Consider the following 18894-nt stretch of genomic DNA (forward strand, 5'->3'; position numbering starts at 1 on the left):
TCCACTTTAGTTGTTTGTAAGTTGTGTATGCATTTTTGAATTTAGTTTTGCTTTTTATGTCTTTTAATTTTACTCGGTCCTTTCTTTTGACTCCTATAGTGCTTCTCTCTATTCCGTTCTGGCAAATTTTTATTTTATTTTCCAGTTGTTCTGTCAATGCCCAAGTTTGACACCCGTATAACAAACATGGTAAAATACACATGTTGAAAATTTTTCTTTTTTCTTTCATAGGCATGTCTTTATTTTTCATGACTTCACTGAATGACCAATATCGTTTCCAAGTATTAGCCGTTCTTCTTTCTATTTCTTTTTGCATACATTCTTTGGTTGATATTAGCTGTCCTAAGTATATGTATTCATTTACGTATTCTATTTCCTCATTATTTATTTTTATTATTTTCGTTTGTGTAGAATTTGACATAACTTTTGTTTTTGTTAAATTCATTTTTAAACCTGCCTTATCACTTTCGTTCGCTAGCTGTTGCAACATTATTTCTAGGCTTTCTGAATTGTCTGAAAACAAAACTAAATCGTCTGCGAAACGTAGGTGACTCAGGTGTTCGCCGTTTATATTTATTCCTTTGTCGGCCCATTCCGTTTCCGGTTGTCAAATCGTAAACATCTCAGTTGTGTAGCTCCCGCTTATTTCATGTTTTAAAAATACTTACGTACACTTTTATAACGCAACATTCCAAATTACATAAAGTGAAGTGCTGCGAGTGCAGTGGAAACATTGATTTCGCGTTCACTCTGGATATTGGAAGATATTTTGCAAACAAAACTTTGAAAGCAGCAATGCAGTTACCGTTAACTTCGTGTTTAAAATAAACTTCATATTCACTTTTGACATTACAACCACTACAAAGTACAACGAGAAGAGCCGTGGGAACATTGATTCACGTACGTACTTGGTAATAAATTACAATGTTTACAAAAACAAAACAAAAAGGTTAGAATATTTGCATGAATCATAATATTGACCAAGAAGATTGGTGACAGTGACAACTATTGATTCTGACAGTATCTCGGTGTTGCCAACCCAAGGAACCATAGACTACCAATCAAGTTTCACCACACCTCTACGATCTCCAAAAATGGAGGATCAATTTCAACTTTTATTTAATAAAATGAAAAATGAAATGCAAAAACAAACTTTAGAACTAAAAGAATCGATAACTAACACAATAATGGAGAAAATGGAGGAAAAATTACAACCAATCATAGAAGAAAATAAAAACTTGAAAATTAAATTGGTAAACCTTGAGAAAGAGGTGGAAAGCTTGAAAAGAGGAAAGAAACAAAACAATTTAATTATCTTTGGAGTCAAAGAAGGCGAAAAATCTTCACAGGAACTGATACAAAAGGTGAAACAAATATTCGAAACCGACTTGAACTTGAATTTGGAAGATTATGAAGTAAATAAAATGTATCGAATCGGAAAGGACAATTCGGGTGGTAAACCAAGGCCCATTCTATTTTCCTTCGTAAGTGAATGGAAAAAGAATGAGGTTATGAAAAGGAAGAAAAACTTTAAAGATGTACATGTTGCAGAAGATTACACCAAAGAAGTTTTAGAAAAAAGGAAAATGCTGCAACCGCAACTGATAGAGGAGAGGAAGAAAGGGAATTTTGCATATTTAAAATTCGACAAATTAGTAATAAAAGGAAAGATAAATAACACAAGTAACGACAAAAGAAAAAGAGAAAATTCAACATCGCCACAAAATAATATTCAACCAAGGAAACAACAAACTATAAAGACATCAAATACAAACAGATTAAATGCATTCGATTTATTGAGGGCCCGATCCAATTCTCTTCCTTCCAATACAACAGATAATAAGCAATAACAATTAACTATCGGTAAACGGAAAACACAACACTCTTGTAGCAAAAAACATAAAGAAACAACAAAACATAAAACTCCCCCAAGCCGACTGGTCCTCGTGGGGGAAAATGACCAAGACCCTCTAAAGGTAAATAAACCCCATTCCCACAAGGAAAATAAAACAACAGATTATTATATAGCAACTATAAACTGTCGATCTCTTAGAACTCCCGAAAAACTTCAAGAACTAGAACTGGCAATAGAAGAATTAAAATGGGATATAATTGGAATTAGTGAAATGAGAAAACTCGGAGAAGGAATCGAAGACCATGGAAAATATATATTGCACTATAAAGGAGAGACGCCCGGACTATATGGAGTCGGATTCATGGTTAAAAGAAATCTTTTAAACAACATAGAAGAACTTAGAGGAATATCAGAACGTATTGCAATTCTTAATATAAAACTTCCTATTAACGGAGAAAAAGAAGAAAAATGGACTATTATTCAGGCGTATTCGCCCACAGAATCGGATAAAAACGAAGACATAACAAAAATTGAAAAATTCTATAACGATCTCCAAAGTACTATAGAAAACGCATATAAAAACATAATTGTAATGGGAGATTTTAATGGCCAAATTGGAAAACAAAAAAACGGAGAAGAATTCACTTTAGGACGCTATGGAATTGGTAACAGAAGCAAGAATGGCACAAGACTAGTAAACTTTGCACTGGAAACCAGATTAAGCATTCTAAACAGCTTTTATAAAAAGAAACCTTCAAAAAAATGGACATGGATCTCACCTAATGGACTTTACAAGAACGAAATAGACTTTATAATGTCTAACAATACAAAAGTTTTTAAGGACGTATCAGTCATAAATAATTTAAATTTTAATACAGACCACAGGATGGTTCGGGCTACACTGGCAGGAACACGTTCCAAAGAAAAGAGACCATTTCATAATAAATACTCAACCATTCAATATACAGGCAACACAGAATTATTGCTCAATAATCTAAAAACATCACTAGATAACGAGTTTAAGAACCAAGAATCATTACAAGAAAAATACAACAAATTGTTAAACCAAATAAAAATTGTAACTAGGAAAACAAACACGAATGACAAAAAAGGAATCTCACTTAAAATCAAAGAATTACTTGGAGAAAGGAAAAACCTTATACGACAAGAAAAAAGTAAATATAACCGTCAAAAGATAACAGAAATAAGTAAAAATATTAGCGAACAACTTAGAAAAGAAAGGAAAACAAAACGACTAAATACTATGAAAAACTATATAGAAAAAACAGGAGGAATAAAAAAGGCGATAAAAGTATTAAACCAAAAGAAAGATTGGATACCAAGTTTAAAAAAGAATGATGGTAAAATCTCTGGGAAAAGAACTGAAATACTAAAAACCGCTACTGATTTCTACCGAAATCTATACCAAAGTCAATGTGACTCACAAGTCGTAAAAACACATCCTCCAACAGAGGAAGAGCGAATACCTGAAATACTAAAAGAAGAAACCATAAACGCTATTAAAACACAAAAATATGATAAAGCACCTGGACCAGACCTTATCACTAACGAAATACTAAAAACTACGCTACCGGTTATTGCACCAAAACTTACAGATATATTTAATGAAATTATAAGTACAGAAGAGATTCCAGAGGACTGGACTAAATCGACCATCATTCTGTTACATAAAAAAGGTGACAAGGAAGATATAACAAATTACAGACCTATAAGCTTAATGTCCAATGTTTACAAAGTATTTTCAAAAATAATATTATCGAGAATTAGCAATATCCTTGAAGAAAATCAGCCTAAAGAACAAGCTGGATTCCGAAGAAATTTCTCAACTATAGATCACATTCATGCTGTCAGACAAATCATACAAAAATTTAAAGAATACAATAAAACTTACTACCTAGGGTTTGTGGATTTTAATAAAGCCTTCGATACGCTAGAGCACGCATTTATTTGGAATGCCCTAGAAATGCAAGGCGTAACACCAAAATACATACGTATTCTAAAAAACGTGTACGCAGAGGCTACAGCGCAAGTAAAGCTAGAATCTACAGGCGACGAATTTTTTATTAAACGAGGTGTACGTCAAGGAGATCCTATCTCGCCAAAATTATTTACATCCGTCCTTGAAGTTATATTCAGGCACCTGGAATGGGCCGACAAAGACGTCATTTATGAACACGCTATTTGTAAAGGTCAAATAATTTACTTAAGTATGCAATTATAAAAAGTATTTCACACCTTTCGATCATTTTTAAAACCCCATACTTACTGGCATTGGAGGCAATCATCCACATTTAAATATCCGATTGATTGAGTGATTGATGTGATTATGGGTTACAATTGATTTAAACTGATATTATTTAACACGTTTAACATTTAAAAAGTATATTTCGTGAACTTGAGTAATCAATTTTCGTGTCATTGGACCGTATTGTTATTTACAATTCATTCTCTTTCGCAATAAATAATATTTTTTGCTACTGTTGGTATTTCATTTTTGAAAGTTTAACAAAATGTAACATCTTGGTTACTGAGCCCGTTCAAGAACCATCGTCATACTTGCCTATTACAGTGTAGTCGTAGAAACATTCTTTGTGATCATTTTCTTGGCTGTATCCATCCGTTTTCAGATAATATGTAACCTGGTCCCTGGGCTTGTAGTCACGTCGATTCTCTTTCTACAAACGCTAACGCTCCGAAAATTAAAAAAAAATATTTGATTGACAGATCCGATCGATAACTTTATCACGTGACCTGTCGATAGCAAATGTCATTTCCATACAATTTTAATTTTCGAAGAATTTTGCAAATGTAGAAGGACAATCGACGTGCTGCTGTACCTGCTCCTGGCATTTTCCTGTGGCAACACGGGAATAAAATATAGTCTATGTTACTCGATGAAGATGTGGCTTTCCAACGGTAAAAGATTTTTTAAAATCGGTCGTGTTGTTTTTTAATTACATCGAAACAAACAACCAAAACGTCAAATCGTGCTTGTTTATTACATTGGTTTTGAAGAGAAATTCTTTTCTTCTAGGTGACAGGAGCATGGCGGAGATTATCAAGTACAGTGAGCGAGTCTGTGGGACTGAAGCATGCCCTGCGCCGTCTACAGACAGTCCCGGCCAGAGCTGCCCGACTCGTGCATGCTCTAGTGGATCGGATGCGGGTCGGCGGCGGCCCGGTCGTGGACACTAGCTTTGGCTCACTACGCGGACGAAGAGTGGTCGCGAGGACTAGCGCGCAAACGCCGTATTACAGTTTTAAAGGAATAAGGTAAAAAGCCGTGATAGTAGCCCAGTGGATATGACCTCTGCCTCTGATTCCGGAAGGTGTGGGTTCGAATCCGGTCCGGGCCATGCACCTATAACTTTCTAGTAGTGTGCATTTTAAGAAATTAAATATCACGTGTCCCAAACGGTAAAGGAAAAACATCGTGAGGAAACCTGCATACCAGAGAACTTTCTAATTCTCTGCGTGTGTGAAGTCTGCCAATCCGCATTGGGCCAGCGTGGTGGACTAATGGCCTAAGGGCATAAACTGCGTTACGCGTGTGTACGCACGTGAGCACGTCGCGGGCCACGCTTCTGGTGCACGCACGTGAGCACGTTCGCGTGCTTATGCGCGGGCATCGGCGCGTGCATCCGCGTAGCAGTTTTCTCAGTACAATTTTGACGTTGGAGGTGTACAGTCGAGTAATTATGGATAAATTAATGTTGTATTATTTATCAAGACGAAGGCGACGACGAATTGCCAAAAAAAGACGCCAGCCAGTAAGCCCGTACGTTGAATCTAGGTTACTGTGCGGGGAATTCGTGGTGAAGTTTGGTATATTAAGAGAAAATGAAAGGTTTTTTTTCAAATATTTTAAAGTTTCATTACAAGTCTATGATGAATTATATTCAAAACTGGAGCCCTATTTGAAGACTAACAATCTACGATTGAAATCTACGTCAATCGTATCACCAATGGAACGATTTGCAATGACATTGCGGTAAGTAAAGACATTTCGATATTAATAATCATCTTTATTCATGTAAAAAACAGTCATTATTTAACAAAAGTTTAGAACACTCATATTTTTTTGCCAATTTATGTAAGTCACATTACTGTTTAGCCACATCAAGCAAGAAAGAAGAAGAAGTTCTTATTGTTTCGGCAGTGACACCTGAATATGGCTTAAAATGTTTTTCTTGATGTGGTTCACTCTGTTCTTAGGACCGAAACACATAACCGCACACTTATTAATCATCATAATAATTACAGTTTCTTACATTTATTAATTATATTTTGTTATTTCTAAATTACACAGTTTTATCGTTTTCGTTTTTTGTTTTATCTATACCTACTTATTCACTAATTTTTTTATATACTTAATCACAACAGTCATCACAGTGTCTTGCATAAACGCTACGTTACAATTAGTTTTTGATTAATCATTTGAAATACACTAATAAAATCACAGGTTCAAGTTTAAAATAAAAAAACACAATAACAGTTAAAACAGTACAATAAGTCTAAATGTCTTAATTATATTAATATACCTACCTTACAAAGTATTAATTATAATGACGCATATTGATTGCAAGTTTTTACATATGAATATTTCCCTTATTAATTATTCCCTTCTATTACTAGATCGGGTACTAATATTATTTTAAATTCTTATTTATCATCACAATCATAATCACAGTTTACTACATAAAAGATTAAATTTAAGAAGAGGACATATGAAGGAGCAATGTTATGAGTAGGTTCAAAAAAAAGGTCCATTAAGTAAAAAAGGGGTCTATTGATACACTTTTTTATTTGACCCCAAAATAGGGTTTAAGATAAAAGTGTCCGAATCGACCCCGTTTCTTTCCTTATGAACATTACACCTCAAGGCTTGTAAACTTTTGGCGAATGCCCTTGCATATCATAATAATTGCACGTGAGACCAGAAAAATATAAATATAAAATTGCGCTTTTTACTAACTTAAATAGTTCTTCATGTTCTTCTCTTTCTTTTGTTCTTAATAATTAAACAGTCTTAATCAAATCTTCAAAGTCTTTCTTGTTACCTATTTATTCATTGTTCGTATCTGATCTTACATTTAAGGATTCTAAATCATTCGTTACCGTATTTTGCGTTAATGAAAGGTCATCAATGGTAATAATCATTTCTTTTTCTATATCAATCAAAGCTTCTAATACTTTCGTACGAAATAATAATTTTTTAAAGGAACTCAATTTTTTTACAGTTGGTAATAATGACTTAAAAAAATTCAAGTCTTCGTCCATATTATCTGCAGTGTTATTCTTCACGCAATTTAACAACTCTAATTCGAAATCAGTTGGCGATTCGCACTTACGTTTCTTGGAAGATCGTGTTTCTTTGGTAACGCTGGAGCTGGTGCTAGGTATATTAATCAAATCTTCTTCAATAATCGTATTATTTTGTGAAGTTCTCGGTGACGCGTTTTGCTCTACTGACTGATTAAAATTGTCTGCCGATTCTTCTCCTTGAGTATTCGAGTTTGAATCTAAAAATGACAGCATGTCATAGTAAATGTATGTTTTATTTGCCCTGGAACCGGAGCCTGATTTAAGTTTTTTTTTAGTAGACCTCACTCTTATATAAGTGTCTCTTGCAGTTTTCCATCTTTGCTGCAGCTTTTTCACTGAAACAATAACACAGGTATTTTATTTTATTACAGATATTTAGTCAGTGGACATACCTTCGTCGATATTCATCTGGCGTATCATACAGGACTAACCACGGTCAGAAAAATAGTAACAGAAGTTTGTCAAATTATAATTGAAAGGTTAAAGGAAGAATGTATACCAAAATTTTCCCGTGCGCTATGGGAAGAGACTGAAAAAGGTTTTTTAACGCAAGCCCAGTTTCCTAACTGCATAGGTGCAATAGACGGAAAACATATACGCATTATAAGACCTCCACATAGTGGTTCCCTCTATTACAACTATAAGCATTACTATTCTATTGTACTGCTTGCAATGTGTAACGCCAACTATGAGTTTACCTATATAAACGTGGGAGTGCAGGGTAAAGAATCTGACTCCGCAATTTTCACACAAAGCCGATTGTACGAACAAATCAACAATGACTTAATAGATATTCCTCCTGCCAAAGCATTGCCCGTAATACACAATGATAAACCAACAAACATTGCTACAACCGCAGCTTTGCCCTATATTATTGTAGGAGATGAAGCATTTGGGTTATCTAGCCATGTCATGCGGCCATATGCTCGAGCTCTCGATTTAAACTACAAAAAAAAAATATTCAATTATAGGTTAACGAGAGCGCGACGTTATATTGAGTGTACATTTGGTATCATGGCTAATAAATTTCGCATACTCCATCGTCCAGTGAACGTTGGAAAAGACAAAGCAATTTGTTTTCTTAAAACAATTTGTATTTTGCATAATTTTATAAGATCAAGAAGTCAAATTAATGACTTTCATGATATTGTCATTATACCAGACCATATACGTTCAGTTCGGGGGTTAATTGGAAATACCCACAGAGATTCGTATACATTACGCGATAACTTCGCAGATTATTTCGTTGCAGACGGACAGCTGTCATGGCAAGATCGCAGTATTTATTGAAGATAGTTGGCTTTTTTAACCGACTTCAAAAAGGAGGAGGTTATCAATTCGTCGGAATCTTTTTTTTTTTTTTTTTTATTTTTTTTTTTTTAGGTATGTTCGGAGATTACTCGAAAACGGCTGAACCGATTTGGAAAATTCTTTTTTTGTTTGAAAGGGTGTCGTTTCTAGTTGGTCCCATGAAAACCAGGTTGCGATCTGATGATGGGATCCTGGGAAACTTGAGGGAATCTTTTTAATATTATAGGTACACTCGAAGCGATAACGATATTTTCTGAAGTGACTTGCATGATAATGCAATTTATGAAGATACAGAGCTGATCTGATGCTGGATCCGGAAGGTGGCCATAGGAACTCTGCAATAAAACGAGATAGCTCCAACAAATTTGGGCTCGTTTGATTCGTATTGCCGAGCACTTTTACCCTATATGGAAATCAAGGAATATTACGAAGACATAGCTGATCTGATGCTGGAGCCGAAACATGGCTATAGGAACTCTGCAATAAAACAAGATAACTCCAACATTTACGTGTACCTTTTTTATTTAGAACACTAAAAAGCAAAAAATAAATTATTTTTAAGTAAAAAAAAACCGCCTTCAAAAAACGAAGAACTAAAAAGCAAAAAATAATATTTTTTAATTATTCACTTATAAATATGATTTACAAGCATAAACCGATAAAACAAATGTACTTACTTTATACCTAGTGATAAGCACTGACACATTTTGGAGTCGGTGCCAATGGGGTGCTATTTGAACGCACTTCAATGTTTCATTTGGCACTGAATCCAAAATGTTTCAGTGCTTATCACTAGGTATAAAGTAAGTACATTTGTTTTATCGGTTTTTGCTTGTAAATCATATTTATAAGTGAATAATTAAAAAATAATTATTTTTTGCTTTTTAGTTCTTCGTTTTTTGAAGGCGGTTTTTTTTTTACTTAAAAATAATTTATTATAATTTATGTACATTCAATAATTGAATTTTCACGGTTTTTTACCACACATTTTTTATTAACATAACCGCGTGGCCGAAAGCAAGAACTTTGGAATCTATCGAGCAATATAAAACCATACCAATATTATGGGACATTGTTCACACGAATTTCACAATGTTCAGAAATACGCAGTATCTCTGCACTAGTTTTGAATATAAGCATGATTTTATATTTACATAGGTAAATTATTGTAAATATTCCGAGTTTTAATTTTATAGTTGGATTAATTGTTGAAAACATTTAATTGACACAAATAAAATTGAAATAACTAATTATATATAACTAATTGCATAGATTATTAAAAATAAAAATTTGGCGCAAAGAATAGTTTACCTAACCTACGTTATTATAAAATAAATAAAGAGTGTAGGTACTTACCTTGTATGTTTTTTTCTGCTTCACTCCAGTCATCATAATTTTCAAACAGTACTTTACAAATGTCTAGCCATGCTTTTGATTTAGCGTCCCGGTCTTTAAATATTTCGCTTGATTGGTCCCATATGGCAGGACGACACTGAACTTCAACAATTACCCTTTCTGTATCAAAATTTGTCATTTTTTGTTATGGGCCGGGCACGCGCGTGCGGTCGGTTCGAGATAGCGCTGTCAACTGAACAAGCACGCGCGTGCACCCGCTAGCGGGCTTCGCGCGTGGACCCGTCCAACGTGATGCGTGATCACGTCGCGTGCATGCGTGCCCCATTGCACGGAAGTATCACGCGACGGGCTCACGAGCGTGTGCACGCGCATGGGCACGCGCGGGTCGTTTTTGTATGGACACGCGAGAGGCACGCTTAACGCAGTTTATGGCCTAACTCCTCTCATACTGAGAGGAGACTCGTGCTCAGCAGTGAGCCGAATATGGGTTGATAATGATGAAGGTGACCTATTGTCTTAGAATAATCAGTTATTGTAGAAATCCTAGGACTACTGCAAAGGAAATCCATTTTAGATTTTAGAAGTCGTTGGACCTATTTTTAACGACCAATAGTGAAATGAAAAAAATACCCAATTGTTTATTCAATGATCAGCTGTGTCTCACCAGTCTAAGATGGAAGCAGCATGGACCACTTTGTTGAATAGCTAATTATTTCAAATGGAACTACGGAGTACGCGTCTAAGGGTGCTTTTCCACCAGAGATATGCTACGCTACGTTGCTATGGATGCGTTTGATATCCACCAATCATAATCATTGGTGCACATAGCTTAGCACTGGTGGAAACGGATTCAACTAAGATATGTATATTATATGAAAGGATGTGTGCTATGGATGGGTGCTATGGATGGGTGCTATGAATGCGTGATCTGAATAGGTGCTATGGATGCCTGCTAGTGGGTAGTGGGTACCTATGTACAGAGCAGCGATACATCGCATACTCGTAGCTCGAGCTGCACATCTTTCTGGCTTAGCTACTTTGCGGAAGCGCATCTTTATAGCGCATCTTCCTCGCACAGCTTAGTATTGGTGGAATCTGTCACATATTTTCATATCGTAGATTTCACATCTTCGCAGTATAGCATAGCACATATCTGGTGGAAAATCACCCTAATACTTTGGTTTATAATTGTACAGGTTCTGCGCAGATAACCGTCATTTTGGTTCAACTTACATGTCTGCTGCCTGCAGAATCCAATATTAGCCCCTGTACCAAGTGGCACGACGATTGTCTTTCTACAACCGTAAACGTTTTGAAAACTAGACAATATTATGGGACAAAGATCAAGACAGATCTTGATCACGTTACCTGTCGATAGCAATGTCATTCCCATATTGGCTACAGGGGCAGGCATTTGTGACAACGATGATACTTTGATTAGTTTTTAACTAACATGCCTACGTTTAATTTAGATATGCCCAGCCTCCCCGCGGTTCGCTGCGGTTCAGGCCGCCGCTGGCGCTGGAGCCGTGGTCGGGGGTCCGCGACGCGCTGGAGGAGGGGGCCGTGTGTCCGCATCGCTTCATGCTCTTCGATACTTACAAAGGGGATGAGGACTGCCTTTTCCTAAACGTCTACACGCCAGCATTGCCTGATAAGTTGACAGGGTAATGATTTTTTTATTTGTTTGCAAATATGACCTCTACCTCCGATTCTAGAGGGCGTGGGTTCGAATTCGGTCCGGGGCATGCAAGGTGAAGGAAAAAACATCGTGAGGAAATCTGCATACCAGAGAATTTTCTTAATTGTCTGCGTGTGTGAAGTTTGCCAATCCGCATTGGGCCAGCGTGGTGGACTATTGGCCTAACCCTTCTCATTCTGAGAGGAGACTCGAGCTCAGCAGTGAGCTGAATATGGGTTGATAATTATGATATTTATATATTATTATAAATAGGTATTTTAAATAAATAATAAAAAAAATGATTTTATATTTGTTTGTATAATTTTATAAGGTTGAATTATTCTTACAAGGATACTGAGGCGTCTTTAAACAAAGCTCATTAGTAATGTGACCTTAGTTATGATTCGTTAATCGCTACTCACGGTGCAATGTAAGCAATTTTTAAATTCATAAGTATGAGGTAAATAATAAAATATTATTTTATTACTCGGAAATGGCAAGGCTGTTTTATAAGAGTATGTTTGTGTTCAATAAATTTCGTAATCCTCCGTTGACCTTTAAATTACAGTGGAACATTTACTGGTACCTATACAATCAGTATACTCGTAAGTCCAAAAATATTTGTATTAAATCTATTAAACACACCCATAAATCACACGATCGAGCCCCCAAAAACCGGTAAATCTGACATTTCCATTTCATGTTGAAAATTTTACTTGAACTGTGTTAAGTAAAATAAAGCAATTAAACAATTTAAGATCACGTACAAAATTACCGACCTACTACAACGAAACAATTTACTTAAAAGTCTGTACCTAGTTTTTTTGTGAATAAAGAATTTTTTTTCTCTAGACACGATTTATTACTTAAGTTACACAATATTTCATAAATGTTTACAGAATAAGAAATGGCCAGCCCCTGCATTCTGTAAAGTTACAGCGATGTGACATCGCTCATTTCCATGGCAACTTCGAATTTAGTGACATTTTATTTTTGGCATCCCATAGAAATAAAGTTTAAATTCTAATAAAACTTATTATACGCGAATATTACATCGACGAGTTTAAAATAGCGGAATCGCACCCCAGTGATTTCGGTAGATAGTCTATATAAATATTTACTATAAAAATATAGGTACTTAATCTGATGACGCTATTACCCCTCTGGATGGCAACTAATCTTTGGCAACTTTTGGTAACCAGATACAACCCAAAACTCGCGGTGATGGTATGGATTCACGGAGGTGCGTTCGCAGTGGGGTCGGGCAACGCGTTCCTGTACGGACCCGACCACCTGGTGGGAGCAGGCGTGGTGCTGGTCACACTCAACTACCGGCTTGGAGCTCTCGGTTTCTTGAGCTTGGACAATGAAGAGGTGTCAGGAAATATGGGACTCAAGGTATGTGGGTATCATTAACATTGAACTGTCTTGTTGTTGATCCAATAGTTAGCATGTATTCGGATCACGAGCTCCTGGGTTCGAGTCTAAAGACTAATAATTTAAACAGATTTTCTTTTGGTGTCTGGGAATTTGGTGGTTTCACACCGCCGTGCTTCGGAGAAGAAGTTAAGGAATCGATCCCGGTCATTATCGTTAACATTAGTCCGATTGTTATCTGACGAACATTATGACCCCAGTCCGCAATTTGCATTCGCTGCTAAGGTGAGACATCATTAAGCCGAATTGTTCAGAACTGCCTTGACAAACTGACACGCGCGGAAGAGCGTCAGCCAAATTAAAGAAAACGGCTGACAAAACAAGGTATCTTTACAGGAACCAATTGAGGCCACTTTTTGGCTTGCCTGCCTTGTTAGTATAGGTATATCCTAGGTTTTGTTAGTTTTACGGATGGATACGTCACAGTCACGCTTTCGTCGTTCTGTAAAGAAAATCTTATTGAAAACATTTAGAAATAAGACTTAGGTCTCAAGGTTTGTTGTTCTTGTTCATCTTTGAATAAATTGAAATTCAATAAAACCAGCCAAGCGCGTTCGAGACGCACGTAGTTTAGGGTCTGTATGTCCGCAATTAGGGTTCCGTAACTGTCCGTCATGCAGTCGAATATTACTTAATTCGCCGTATTACCTGACTTAAAAATTGGATGTTCTGTATTAAAATCGTATGTCTGTAATAAATAATTTCCCCAAAAACTACTAATCCCTATGTTATCAGTGACTTTTTTTAGTATAGCTACCTATAGTTTAAAATTGAAGGTAGTTAGTTAAAAAGTACCTACAACTATAAGTAGACCTCTATAATCAGACAAAAGCTACATTGACAGATAAGTTTGTAGTGCGTAGTTAGAAGGGCATTCATATGAGTTAGCTTTGCGTAAATCCAATCCCAATGATGACTCTAAATTATACTGAGTTGATTACAGCTTGAGCAACTCTTGGTCACGCCGTAGATATATCGGCCAAGTGTACTCGTATATATTTATGACTAGCGGATCCCACGACTTCGTCCGCCCTTACACCTCTTCAATCCAGCCCTTGCAGTAGTATGTCTGTAAAAATGGACTAACTTCTACCGTTTTTCCAACATTTCCATTTCGCTCTGCTCCTATCGATCGTAGCGTGATGAAAAGTATACTATAACCTGCCTGAATAATAGTTGTACCAAGTTTCGTTAAAATCCGTCGAGTAGTTTTTGTTTCTATAACGAACATACAGACAGACAGACGAAAATTTTACTGATTACAATTTTGGCATCAGTATCGATCACTAATCACCCCCTGATACTTATTTATTTTTAACCGACTTCCAAAAAGGAGGAGGTTCTACGTTCGGCTGTATGTATGTTTTTTTTTTTTTTATGTATGTCCAGCGATAATTCCGTCAATTATGGACCGATTTTGAAAATTCTTTTTTTGTTTAGTAGGGTTTACTTCCAGGGTGGTCCCATTTTTTTCATGTCAGGATCTGATGATGGCATCCTGGAGAAATTGAGGGGAACTTTCGAAAGTTGTAGAGACGGCTAGTACGTTTGTTAGTGTTTCCATAAGGTATTTTAAACCACTACAACTTTATGAAAGTTTGGAGTTGGTCTGATGATGGAGCCGAAACACAGACGATGGAACTCGTCAAGGATTTACAGCAGTCACCTTTTGTTTGGGCTTGATTAATTTGTATTGATGAGAACTTTCCACCTAGATGGATTGTGACTGTATTAAAGTCTGATGATGAAGACGAGGGACAGTGAAGAGAACTCCTCGACGGCTCACACAAGCTATCTTGTGTTTGGACTTGATAATTTTGTATTGATAAGAACTTTCCACTTAGATAGGTTGTGACTGTACACTCGCAGTGGGTATGCTAACACTAAAAATAAAAAAATAAAAATTTTAATAAAAAAAATTCAACCGACTTCCAACTCAAACTTGGCTTGGCAGGCTTGGCACCGCCTTCAAACTGATCAGAAGGTAGCACATAGGTAGGATGTTATTTTTTGCTTTTTAGTTAAAGTTATTTTTTGAGTTGGAAGTCGGTTGAATTTTTTTTATTAAAATTTTTTGGAAAATGTGTTTCATGTACAGAATTGACCTTTCTACAGATATAGTATAAGTATAGATGGTAAATAATGTGGACGTAGGAATGTCGTTTTAAATATATTTTTGACGAGCACTTTTTTTTTCTACGAGCAAACAGACAAAGCAACACTTACCGAAAAACAGTACCCCAATGATTACCAGGTATGTTAAGAATGAATAATTGAGCTCTTATAACAAAAGAGGTCAATGGAATAAGTCCTTAATAACACACAACACTCAGTGGCGGATTTACCAGTCGGCTAAAGTAGGCTGGATCCTAGAGCGGCAGATTTTAGGGGGCGACAAAATTTGACCTAAAAATATTACTGTTTCAAGCTTAAATAGGCTAAACTTATTATAAAAATAAAATATAAGGAAATATCAATACAACTACAACTACAAAATTAAAATAAATTAAAATTAAAACTAATACCTAAAAATATTTATCAAAATTTGCCGCCCTTGGTAGGGTGCCCATCACGCAGGCAGCATTCCCGCGTTGAATTGCGAAAATATATTAGTAATATTAATATTAGTCTTACAGAAATAATGAAAATCATCGTAAGGTACGTTGTAGAGTATGTTGTAAGAGAGAGAGAGAGAGAGAGTGTCTTGAAATTTTAATATTTTAGTCCTTCTGTAGGTACTCGTACATACTTACTACTTACTGTGCAGTGTGCAGTATTAAAATATTAAAAGAATCATCAGTAGCTCGAGTCTCCTCTCAGAATGAGACCACCACGCTGGCCCAATGCGGATTGGCAGACTTCAAACACGCAAAGAATTGAGAAAATTCTTTGGTATGCAGGTTTCCTCACGATGTTTTTCGTTTACCGTTTGAGATAAGTGATATATAATTTCTTAAAATGCATACAACTGAAAAGTTGGAGGTGCATGCCCCGGACCAGATACGACCCACACCCTTCAAAATCGGAGGCAGAGGTCATATCCACTGGGCTATCACGGCTCTATTAAAAGAATAAATGTATTTAATTAATATTATTGCGAACTAGGGTATCAAGTAAGAAGGAATAGTAGAGGCGGCAAAAATTGGACAGCCTACTGGTGGCAAATTTGTAAATCCGCCACTGACAACACTTATCTCTGGCTTAATATGTCCTCTGTTTACGAAGGATCAAGTGATGGCGCTGAAGTGGGTGCGAGACAACATCGAGGCGTTCGGTGGAGACCCGGAACGAGTGACGATCTTCGGAGAATCAGCCGGCGCCGCCTCCGTGCATTTACACATGCTTTCCTCATCGTCACAGGTGAATAATACATTAATCATTAGTAACAACCCTTATTCGACTCACTGTTGAGCACGGGTCTCCTGGCAGAATGAGAGGTTAGGCTAAGTCCACCACGCTGACCCAATGCGGATTCGCAGACTTCACAAGACTTATGTATATTTCCTCATTATGATTTTTTTGGAATATGTGTTAGTTATGGAAAGTTGAAGGTCCATTCCCCGGACCGGATTCGAACCTACGCCCTCCGAATCGAAGGCAGAATCATAAAATAGAATAATCAATAGAAGAATAGAAGAATCAATAGAAGTCATAATCCACTGGGCTATCACCGGTTTAAACGTAAACGGCACGGCGCTATATGTAAATAGTAGGTAGATTTTAATGAAATAAATACTTTATTATTATTTTAATGAAGTCAAAAATAGTCATTATCAACCTATATTCGGCTCATTGCTGGGCTCGAGTCACCCCTCAGATTGAGAGGGGTTAGGCCAATAGTCCACCACGCTGGCCCAATGCGGATTGGCAGACTTCACACACGCAGAGAATTAAGAATATTCTCAGGTATGCAGGTTTCCTCACGATGTTTTTTACCGTTTGAGACACGTGATACTTAATATCATACAATGTACACAACTGAAATGTTGGAGGTGCATGCCCCGGACTGGATTCGAACCCACACCCTCCGGAATTGGAGGCAGAGGTGATGTCCACTAGGCTATCACTTCTCATAAATAGTCGCGCTTATAGGTAATATTAAGTAGTAGGAGAAAGGAAAGTATCAGTTTTTCGAAAATATCGCGGAACCCATGAATTTTTTTGGGTTAAGAGCTTTCCCTTAGGGGCTTCATCCCTACCTATTGTTCCAGGGTCTGTTCCACGCGGCCATCGCAGAGAGTGGAGTGGCGCTGTCGCCGTGGGCGGTGGCGCAGGAGCCCCGCGTCCGCGCCTTCGAGTTGGGCCGCGAGCTGGGCATCGACACCAACAGCACCGCCGAGCTGCTCGGTGAGGACTACATTTTTTGGTGTAAAACTGTTGTTGTCGAACGTGTTATGTTATAAGTATATGTTATACACAGATTAAAGAATAATAGGCAGATAGAACGCACGAAACACGAAGATATCGTAGCCGTGTCAAATACAAAGTTCAAAAACAAATACATTCTAGAGTCACGAGTCGAAGCGTCGCATCAGTAGTTTTCAATATTATTCAAGAAAAATGGCGTCTTAGGTTTTTCAATATTTTGAAAATTGTTTATTAATTATTATATTAATTTACGTGATTGTTTTTAGTGTTAAATTTTGTAATACAAATAAGAACGGATGTCAAGGGATGCATGACGTTTGTTTTTTTATGGGTTTCAACGGCTTCACAACGCTGCTTGTAAAGACTCATTCTGGACCATTTTTTATTCTGTATCATTATACAATAAATAAGGAAATGAGGGAAGGGAAGGGATCTCTGGTCCGAAATCGTTTGGGAACCTCTGACTTACGAGTTAACCATAACAGCCAGAAAAATACATGCTTATTAAATCTTGATAGACACGGCAATATCATTATCAAGTAGGCTTATTCTGAATACTTTTTAATGACTGTTAACAACATAATAAAACGTAATATATGATCTCCCGACGTCACTTATCATAATTTAAAAATTCCTTTGGCAATGTAGGAATTTTGATTAACACGTCATATAAATTCATCGCAGTGCTAAGTGCTTCCAAGCCATGACATCGACTTACATAAAAGGTGAACTGTTGTTGACTATCAAGGCTAATAGTCAACCGATTTGGGTTCAGATAGTGGATGAGGCCGCTTTTGGCTTTGTTGAGTGCACGCTCATCTTTTCATCCGTGACCTACATTCATTTTATACAAAATGTTATTATTATTATTATGTAATGTTCATAACCCGGGATCCGTAGAACATTTTGTACAACTGATTACTATCAAGTTGATTTTTCGTAGCTTGATCGATGAGACGATCAACTTTTTTATTTTCGAAAATTCTTGAATCTGGTAGCTAACAGAGTTACTAGGAAATAAAAACTTCTAAGCGTCGGAACGAGATAATGTACCACGCAATTTGTAGGACATTATGACTGTTAAGTTGTATAACTATTAATTAAGCATCAGTAAAAAGTTAAGTTGGGAAGAGGGTAGTTTATCAAAAGTTGAATCTAAGTGATATATACATAGTAATGGGAAATATCACCATTTAATACCCTGAATAAACCTATTCACTATAGCGAACTAAATAAGCAATCTGCACTTAATATTAAAAACATAAAAATTGTGATAATCCAGTGGATATGACCTCTGCTTCCGATTCCGGAGGGTGTGAGTTCGAATTCGGTCCGGGGCATGCATCTCCAACTTTTAAGAAATTAAATGTCACGTGTCTCAAACGGTGAAGGAAAAACATCGTGAGAAAGTCTGCTTACCAGAGAATTTTTTTAATTCTCTGCTTGGGGACTATTGGCTTAACACCTCTCATTCTGAAAGGAGACTCAAAGAGGAGAGAATATGGGTTGATAATAATGCTGACGATAAAAACATTCTAAC

At 36.6% G+C, this 18894-nt stretch overlaps 2 protein-coding genes across 4 annotated transcripts in view; both read left to right on the top strand.

The window, feature by feature from the left end:
* LOC112044333 (carboxylic ester hydrolase) overlaps positions 1–18894 on the top strand; it is a 41799-nt gene that overhangs the window by 11736 nt on the left and 11169 nt on the right. For all 3 annotated transcript variants that reach the window (XM_024080153.2, XM_052888221.1, XM_052888220.1), the window contains exons 3-7: positions 4911–5149; positions 11341–11535; positions 12752–12947; positions 16212–16346; positions 17198–17333. In XM_024080153.2, coding sequence (XP_023935921.2) covers positions 4911–5149; positions 11341–11535; positions 12752–12947; positions 16212–16346; positions 17198–17333 — 901 coding nt within the window. The remainder of the gene's footprint in view (positions 1–4910; positions 5150–11340; positions 11536–12751; positions 12948–16211; positions 16347–17197; positions 17334–18894) is intronic.
* LOC128199293 (uncharacterized) lies at positions 599–3334 on the top strand. The gene has a single exon (XM_052888222.1). The coding sequence runs from the start codon at positions 1095–1097 to the stop codon at positions 1848–1850; it is 756 nt and encodes a 251-aa protein (XP_052744182.1). The 5' UTR covers positions 599–1094; the 3' UTR covers positions 1851–3334.

Source organism: Bicyclus anynana, chromosome 21 (genome assembly GCF_947172395.1).
Source record: "Bicyclus anynana chromosome 21, ilBicAnyn1.1, whole genome shotgun sequence".
In the NCBI taxonomy this organism is placed as follows: Eukaryota; Metazoa; Arthropoda; class Insecta; order Lepidoptera; family Nymphalidae; genus Bicyclus; species Bicyclus anynana.